This window comes from Malurus melanocephalus, unplaced genomic scaffold (genome assembly GCF_030028575.1).
Source record: "Malurus melanocephalus ecotype Western Australia unplaced genomic scaffold, MMel_1.1 scaffold_365, whole genome shotgun sequence".
Taxonomy (NCBI): Eukaryota; Metazoa; Chordata; class Aves; order Passeriformes; family Maluridae; genus Malurus; species Malurus melanocephalus.
The window spans coordinates 525,879-535,211 of record NW_026623597.1 but is presented as its reverse complement, the minus strand read 5'-3'; the positions used below and the strand labels follow the sequence as shown (position 1 = coordinate 535,211).

At 44.8% G+C, this 9,333-nt stretch overlaps 1 protein-coding gene across 1 annotated transcript in view; it reads right to left on the bottom strand.

Annotated features, from left to right (window-relative positions):
* Positions 1 to 5,258: 5,258 nt before the first annotated feature.
* The window catches only part of ANKRD33B (ankyrin repeat domain 33B), a 45,651-nt gene continuing 41,576 nt past the window's right edge, over positions 5,259 to 9,333 (bottom strand). The window contains exon 4 of the mRNA XM_057378593.1: positions 5,259 to 7,660. Within this exon, the coding sequence (XP_057234576.1) occupies positions 6,813 to 7,660 (848 nt within the window). The 3' untranslated portion in view covers positions 5,259 to 6,812. The remainder of the gene's footprint in view (positions 7,661 to 9,333) is intronic.

Genomic DNA, 9,333 nt, shown 5'->3' with positions numbered 1-9,333 from the left:
GCTGGTTTCTGTACAAGCTGTGTTTTGTAGGAGGCGGCCTTGGGAGACCTGCAGACAGGGAATTACTATAATCCAGCCTGGATGTCACGAAAGCATGGATTAATATTTCATCTTCTGCCTCTGACTGTTGTCAGGCTCACTTTGTTCCTGAGCAGGGGCTGTGATCCTCAAAAGACAGTGTTGAATTAAAGATTAAGCCAGTGTTTTACTTGATGGAAAGAGAGCAGTTCTCTGCGGAGGACGGTGACAATGCGGCTCTTTACCCAGCGCTGCATGTGGGGGTTTAGAGTTTCCCAAATCCAAATGACAGAGCAAAGCTGCAGCGTGGTGCTGGGGATAGTGAAGGGAAAGACCCCTGGCAGTTGTGAGCCATGTTAATGAAAGTGACACCGCTAATGAACTGAAGGTGAGCAAGGGACACTGAGCAGCTCCAGGAGATGCCATCGAGTGCCRTGTGTGAGAGCGCTCATCAACGACAAACATACTGTAGCAGGGAAACAAGTACCGGGTTGGAAAATGAAAGCTGCAAGGAAACCAGGATGGGTTGGCAGAGMGCCCAGGTCAGAGCCTTGCCCTAGGTCAGGGATGTGGCAGGGCAGCCTTCTTTGCTGGAAACAACTCACTTAAGCTGCCACAGCTCTCTTCATGGAAACTRATTTCAGGATGAATGATTTATATGGCTTTACTCACAAACTGGTTCTGATTGGTTAAGTCAAGTGACTATCAGCCTGATTAAAATCAGCCCAAGAGGGTTTGTGCACATTGGTTCAGTTTAACTTTTCAGTTAAAATAACCCAATTGTTTTTTCTGGTGGTGTTTTTGAATACAGACCAAGCCTCACCATGATACCTGGCTATCTCATCTTTGGACAATTGACACACAACATTTTTTCCTTGGCTTTCACTAAACACAGTAGTTTAGTCATGGAAATCCTAAGATAGCTGAGGATATTTAAGGCTCATAAGTGGGCTAATTGCTGGGCAAGGGAACATTTGAGCATATAGCCAGAAGTAATGCCCATCAGTCACCATGACCGAGACGGCCACCATCATAGAGCAAAGCCTGGTTCTTGTGGCTCAACCACTCAGTACCTGACAGCTTCTCCTAGAAAAGAGCAGGTGCAGAATCTCACGAGGGCTGGAAACCCTTCAGAAGCCTAAAAAGGCTCTTGCAGAAGAGCTGGGAAACCACGGGCAAACACTGCTCATTGTAAACGTAAACACTGCTCATTGTGTCCATTAATGTAAAAAAAGGATAATACAATCAGTCATGCAAAGAATAAAACCCACTTTTTTCAAAAGCCACAGGTGAAAAACTGATCATGTAAAACACCCATAAATTATATTTTTAACTGAGTGTGTTAGTGGAATTTGTGTTTGCTAAACAAATTCTTGACAGCAAAGCAAAGAAAAATTARTTTAATATGGCTGGTATGTTTGGTTCTATTGCTCACCAAACAAATGTTTTATTTCACCTATATGAATGCACTTCAGGAAGCTGCAACTGCAGCTTTTTGAAAAGGATACCAGGCGGTCAAAAACCACATTTTCCTTGCACAGAAGTTGGGTAAATGCTGCATGATGACTATTCCACTACTCTTGTCTGGGAAGGCAGCCAAACTGATAATACAGCACGTCTGCTTTCAGTACGACATTTGTATATTCTTTTGAAACACTGTTCCACCTTGGTTTGGAACAGAACTTTTAGTGGGGCCATCACTTAAATTCCCCACTTACCTATTGATTTGTGTCCCATTAACACTCTCACACRATAATGCAGAACATCCCCACACTACTGACCTCTGCAAAAAGCTGGCTTCACTATAGTGGCATCAAACACAAGGAAACCTTAACTGCCTGCTGCTGCATGTGGTGTGAAAGTAAATATTTTATCACCTTTGTCAGCAGAAAGCTGCGTACAGAGACTCAGGAAGCACCTCTGGTGGTTAACGCTGCTCTGAGCTGCCTTCAGTTTCTATGGCACCAAGAGTAAAAATACCATTGGCACGCACACRCACACACACGCACRGAGCARAGGTGTTCCARMKCTCCCCGTGCCCCTTTCCTGATCCACATTTACAGCAGCTCACTGCTCCATCAGGGCCTGTGAGAAACCACTGAGTGCATCCAGGACAGCACCTACCAGCATGGATTTTGCACCTCTGCCTCTGGAGGGTTTCTGTTTATTTTTTATCTGTTTGGGAAGGAGGGCTTGGGCAAAGTAGCAAACTATCATCTATGTGGGAAGCTGCTAGAAAATGAACCACCTGAACCCATTTTCCCAACCTCTTCTCCTTCCCTGAGAGCAGACTGAAACAGCAGCATTTGGCCCACTAAGGATCCACAAGCCTTTGTACTGTTTTATAGATATAAAAGCATGCTACAACCATTGTAAATTTAAATGTGCCAAGAGAAGTGRCAAATTTAAACCTGACTAGGCAAAATTAATATGCATATTAACTTTAAYTATTGGATGAATTACAATTTTCACATAATCCTCTGCCTCTCCCCATGCAAGTGCTTCATAGTGCTCAGTGAAAAGGCAGCTGGTCTGTTTTCCCTTTGTAGCCTCCATATCATACCCTGAATGATCTGTTCCTCTTACAGAACAATTATTTAATACTGCCTTTTTTAAAGGTGGTCATCAATTACATATGTAAGTGCTCCACATTATCACTGGGAGGTAAGWGGCTTTTTATACATATATATGTTATAAATCTGTAAATATGTATGCATAGATGTTTTATATAGGTATCTCATTATTACTTTATATATGAATGATGTTTATGTGTGTTATGTTATGTTTATGTGTTACCAGTAAATATTTTTATAGGTATGGTTTAGTGTASTAACCTGTATAATTAAAATAACTTAAATACTTTGGTGTTTTCTAAGTGGGCAGCTGCTTTGAAGCATCCAGTTTGCCAAATCTGGGATATCCTTATTTAGCGTATTTAGCATTACAAAGCACATCTCAGTCTCAGCATGGATTTGGCTGATATAATTTATACTTCCCAGGGGTCAGCTGCTCCACAGCCAAAGCAAAAAGGGCCCAGAGTTTATAAAGATTTTYCCTAAATGCTATATTTAGCTGTACATAGGAATTCTCCAGATAGAAGGAAATTCCTGTTCTCCAAAACAAGTTGCCCCTTCTCATTTTTATATTCATAGGTATCTATGACTACTTTTTGGGGTTTTTTCCTCACTTGGATGATGCTCAGCACAGTGGCTGGTGTTTGGGTGATGGGGAAGATGGTGCTTGCCGGGAGGAAGGCTGCTGGGGACCCCCATGCTGGAGCTCTTTTTCACCGGAGATGAGAGCACAATGGACTTTTCAAGAATRTTGGGAAGCAGCTGGACTTCAACCTTCCACTGTGACTGTATTAAATCCCTTTTAATACAGTTATTGCAGAATTCAGTCGGCCATGGGGCTGGGAGCTTTCCAGGAGAATCACAGTGAGATGTTCCCAGTGTACCGAGACAAGCCATGGTTGTGACAACAGACACAGCCCCTGCTGCAGCCACAACACTCCGGAACATTCTTCCCACTGATGTGCCAGACTGCAGCCTGGCACTGAAGGCAGGTASAAAACCTTCCTCTGCCCTAGGAATTAATGTCCCTTTTCCCTCTGAGGGTTCTGCAGCAGCACCTCTGCCTTCCCTCAGGGATTCCAGCTGCCCAGCAGTGCTGCCAAGGGTTTGCTTGCTCTTTTTTAGGAGGTAAACTGTGCTGCTTGAGTGAACAGGAGCAACCTGAAGTGCATCCAGTATTGCCTGGCATTTCATAGTTACGGATCTCTTGGGAAAAAAAAATATCCACAACAAAACACTCAAATCACTCCACTTGTGCTGAAATCCAACAGAAATCAAATCCTCCTCGGCAGCAGCAGCTCAAGGGGGCAGGTGGCTGGAAACAAGCCAGGTGTGCCTCCTCCTCCAMTGTGGTTTGTTGGCCACGGGTTTCAGGGAACATGTTTTGTGGGAGCTTTGCCTGCTGCAACCTTCAGACAGGCAAGATAAACTGCAAATGAGGGGTGCAGCCTTTAGGRTGAGGACAGTGATGAAGAGGAGAAGATGGCTGGGGAGTGAGGGGACAGCAGGGGAGGAAGGCAGTGAGGACACAAAGACCTGTGGCCTGCACTCCCAAAACTAGCACGTGCAAAGCTTTTCACAGATGTCCAAAATAGAGTCACACTGTCCTCAAGGATGCTGGCAAACCACCTGTGTGCAGCACAGCAATGGGGACACAGGCCAGGAAAGGAATGTGTCCCCTCTCCAGTGACAAGACCAGCCAAAAGCTGGTGAGGAACAAAATGTACAAATGTAGTGATTTTCCCTCACTCCTAGGGAAAAAAATCACAAGGARTGGAAGTTAGCCCACAATAACTCCTTCCAGGGAAACCAAACTGCTTCCAGGTGGTGCTGATGAGTCCTTTGGTGAAAGTGAATGGGCTTTTAGATCCACTGGAAAGTGAAAAGTGGTATCCCCAAACCCCTGTGAAGAATGAGGGGGCCAAATAAGTATAACAGCTTGTGCCTCTTTTAATGGAAATATCACATTTATGCACATAAACACAGTAAAKTACAAAGGATTATAAAATAGGCTTAATTTCCAGCCCCTAATTCTAACATACTGTACGTTAATCCCTGAGAGCACCTGTCAATTGTCGGTCTCTTGCAAGTGGCACTGAAAATGCAAACTCCAGTGCTCAGCTGCAGCACAGGTTGCGTTTCAGATACCGAATCTGAGTGCTAAATCTTCAAAATGCTGGGTTGGCAGTAAACAAAAATTAACAGTTTAACCATTCCGTCCAGTGTCCAGTTTGAAATCTATCCTGACACCTTTGCCACAGAGAGCCAAATGATTGTCTTCCTGTTTTCCAAAGAAATGAGTTCAGCTTGTACTCTGGTCACTCCAAAACCATAACAAAATTGGTGCCCATGAATTGCATAGCACTGATGCACTTGTGGRTTAAAATCCTCTTTATATTCCCAGGACTGGGCAGGTGTATTAGCAGGTGCATATTCCTCTAGCTCTGCCTAGGAGGCTACCTGGAAATGCAGTCTGGCCAGCTCAGCCACTACAGCAAGAAATAAAAAGAAGAGGCTGTGTGGAAAAATCCTTGTTTCACACATCTGTGCTACCCTCTGTCAGCCCCCGCAGATGGGAGCTGGCAGTGCTGATCTGGGCACTAGTTTTCAATCAACTGAATTTACTTCTCCCATGACATGCAGAGTTTCATTACCTATTCAGTAGGACTATGGCCAGCCTTTGTGCTGTAGGACTAAAGGATGGAAAAGTTTTTCACTCTTTAACTGAGGGGAGAAGCTGGTGACAACAGCAGCAGCTCCAGCACAGCAACGCCTTTGGGAGGACATGCTGCAGCACATYTCAGTACAAACACGTGCAAAGCCTGAGCAAAACCTTACCCTGGGCATGTGCTCTGTGACTTGCTGTTTGCATCTGACCTCTGCTTCTGTGAGTGTGCTGTTCCTTCAGCCAGCAGCAGGTGTACAGCCCTTCCTGACCAGAATTGGCCAGGCTTGGTGTGCTGTCTGGGCTGACTGCTGGAGCAGCCAAAGCCTTCATGTGGAGCACAAGAACCTGCAGCAGCCCGAGGGAACTGCTGCTTGGGGGTGCACTTCCATGCTGGGGAAGGTTCTCTGCCAATGTGGAGACAAAGGGGTGAGGTACTGCCTTCTCTGGGCACGCAGAGGTGTCGTTCCAAAGCTTATGGTGACATTTGGCCACATCAGTGGCTGAGCTGCCCGATACTGCATCTCTGACCACAGCTCATTTTGACGCCTGGGAAAGTTGCTTGAACATCTGAAAGCTGCATAATATTCTTCTCCTGGCTRTGATCTGGAAAGTCTCACAATAAACCTGGTGAGTTTTTTAAACAGGAATTAAATATCAACCTAAAAAACATCCACTGTGCTTCACCATCTCCTTAATTCACAGTTAAAAGCAACGACAAAAAATTCCCTGAGACTAAAGAGGAGACAACAGATAATGGATAAAGGGAAATCTAGTGGGGGAGGCAAATCTTAGGTGATGGTGGCATTCAAAAATTATCTCAGCTTCTCTGTTGCTGCAAAGAAATCAGTCCCTGCCCCTGGTTTATACCTGCAGAAGATGTGAATATCTCACCTGCAGAGAAATTTCATATTAAGCCCTTTTTAGATTCAACAGAGCAAACAATAGCATTAAGAACTGCATCCATACAGACTGTATAGAGCTGTAGAGTTTAATGCCTATCCTTAAAATCTTTTTACTGGAATAGAAATAAAGTGCTTAGTATATCCAAAACAATTGCAGACCTGGATTTTCACTGCCAAACAACACTGTGGTATATTTTAAACTTTAAATTATTACTAAAAATCTTCGCAATATTGTTTACCTAAGCAAGGAGAGGGAGGCATGTCTAGTGTCAAAAGCACARCTCCTTAATTTTGCCCATTACGAAATGAACAAACACAAAATACGATCCTTTCACACACGTGCTTTTCAAGCTGTTTCTCAGTTGTTCACCAGGAGCTGAAAAGACAGGAGTCCACAAGAGGACTGCACCACTTAGAAGTTCCTGTAATCAGCAGACAGGTAATCTTAGTAAGTCTTCCCCCTCAAACAGCATCCTGCTCCACCCTCAGATATGCTGTGGCATCGCCCTTGCTGTGTTTCTGCCCCTTGAAGGCCGTGACTCAGTGTCCCAGCTCCATGARCAGAGGGCATGCACAGAGGCTCTCAGTCTGTTATCTTACTCGGATAACGAGACCAGCGGCTCCAGAACCTTCTCAGCAGCTGCCTTTGAATCAGGTCCTGCTTTGGGCAGGAGACGCCTGCCTGGGCTTTTGGGCCTCTGCTGCTCTGTTCTTCTCCTGCTCCTCTGCCTTCCTGCGCTCCTCCTTTAGCTCCTTGTATCTCCATTTGGGAATCTGCAAATAGGGGTCATCCTTYGCGCTGCTTCTCCTTCTCTTTTCCGGCTGGAAGGTGGGCGGAGGAGCCTTGCTGACGCGGACTTTGGGGATGACAAATCCYGGCCGGACGCTGCTCCTTCTGAGCAGGTGGAGCGGCAGGAGGCTTGCTTTCCTCGTGGCTACTGTGTTCACTTGAGATATTGCCACGCTGATGGGCTGCAGGCTGGCTCGGCGCTCCTTCTTCTTGGGGATCACTGTGACTTTGGAGTTCTGGAAGAGCTTCTCGTAGCTGCTAACGTGGTCTTTGTCTAGAGACCGGATCTCCTCTGCTCTCTGCTTCCTCAGGATTTCCTGCACAGCCAGCCTGCGTTTCCCCACAGAAGGTGGGCTGCCTGGGCACACGGTCCGGCAYGCCAGAGCGATGAAGGGACTTCCCAAGCTTGTGGTCACCTTCACCATGTGGTCAAGGACCCCATCCTCTTCCGGGCCGTAGAAAGACCGGAATGAGACAGCTGCCCTCACGCACTCAGAAATCTTCTGCAAGCAGCTTTTTGGCTCTGCAGCCTTGGCAAGAAGTTCCTTCATTTTTGGCCATTCTGGTTTATATTGGTCAGAAAGCTGTTCTGGGCATGGCCTGTCCATCAGCTTTTGCATGACAAAGGCAGATTCTGATCTTCCCGTGAAACAAGCCCATTCCCATGAAGTCAGCCCACGGCTTGGGTCAGTCGCGTGAACATTTGCCCCTCAAAGAAACAAAACAAAGCAAAAACATAAGAACAACAACAAAAAAACAATTAGCATTAATTATTTAAACCCCCCACACTCCTGTTGCTGTGATCAGAGGCGAGTAAGACAGATCCCTTCAAGACAGTGTCACATAAAAGACACAATAATATTTCTGTCAAAATGAAAATGCAGTAAGGAGAGATTGGGTTCCTGACTTTCTGAACTTCTGATTTATTTAATACAAGAAAGATATTAAGACTGTATATATGAAATTCTTTTAAAATTACAAATAATGAATTTCACCTGCACTTACAATTGACTGCCATTTTAAAATCCATTCACTTGAGCTCACAAAAATATGGAAAGAAACTATTCTCTACACAAAAAGCCTTTCCCATATAGAATAGGGGACTTTGCACCAATCACTGCCACTTGGAAGGAAGCTCTCARGCTAACGATCACAAGTTCCATGGAAATATTCACTTCTCACTACAAGTAAAAACAGCAAATAAATTATAATGAATTTCTAAAAAAGCTTTAAAAATGGAGAAAAATAGAAAGTAAAAGAAGATAAAATAGAGAAAACAACAAACCTGCAATTCAGGCTCTCTTATGTCTGAAATGACCCTGCTGAATCAGKAAATGTTGAGAGGATGGTAACAAGGGGGATCAAATATAAGGAAAGTTTCCATAAATCTCAGAGAGCGGATAATGGGTGAGATTGACCTTCAGTCTGAGTCCAGAACAGCTGTTCTCCTCTACCTGAGAATACCAGCCCTATGGAAATTAAGTAATTGTTAGCAAAAACACTCTGCTATTGCCAATAACAGCAGCCATAAGAGGCAGCTGGGATTCAGGCTACACAGCATAGGCTCATACATTTGAAGAGTTAGGTCCTGGAAGGAAATGATTTCTGGTGGCCTATCTTCCTCCCATTCCCAATTTACAATCTTTATTGCTACAATTCTGACATCTATCTCCATCATGATTATTTTTTTCATGTATTTCTCCATCCTTTTCCATCTTTGCCTTCCTTTTGATCTCTCCGTCTTCCGGTAAGACCCCACACATTGGTTTTTGCCCTTGTTCATCACTCTTTGTTTTCAAGTGGGGTTACATTCTGCTCCTCCAGGGCACTTGGATGCTTGAAAAGAGGGTACAAGAGTAACAGGAGAAGCAGGCGTCCTAGTCTGCTCCATGGTGTACTTTACATCTTCTTTAGTACTATATCCACATTCCTTGGCAACCAAAAAATTGCAGAGGAGTCCTCCCGTGATTTTAGGGTGGGACTGTGGGCATTTGTCAATGAGGGTAGCATGTGCCCTGTCCTGCTGACACAGAAGAGCTCTGTAAAGGACAGAGGAAGCTCACTTCAGAGTACACCCCTGTAAGAATTGCTGCAGAGCACAGAGCAGCACCAACTGGTTCTGAAAGCTGAAGTTGGCAGGACACTGTTGCAAACACCCAACAGATTACAGCTGGTGAATGCTAAAGGATACAAAGGACCTGTCCAAAAACTGGCTTGATGGCACCAATTAAAAAGAATCTCAGGGATGTGTCAAGGACATGACAATTGGCATTGTGTCCTGCGCTTCGCATCCAAGTGATCCCGGACACACCACCTGGGCACACACATCTTGATGTTTTACAGAGTATGGGTATGAAGGTGAACGAAATCAAGAGGAGAATG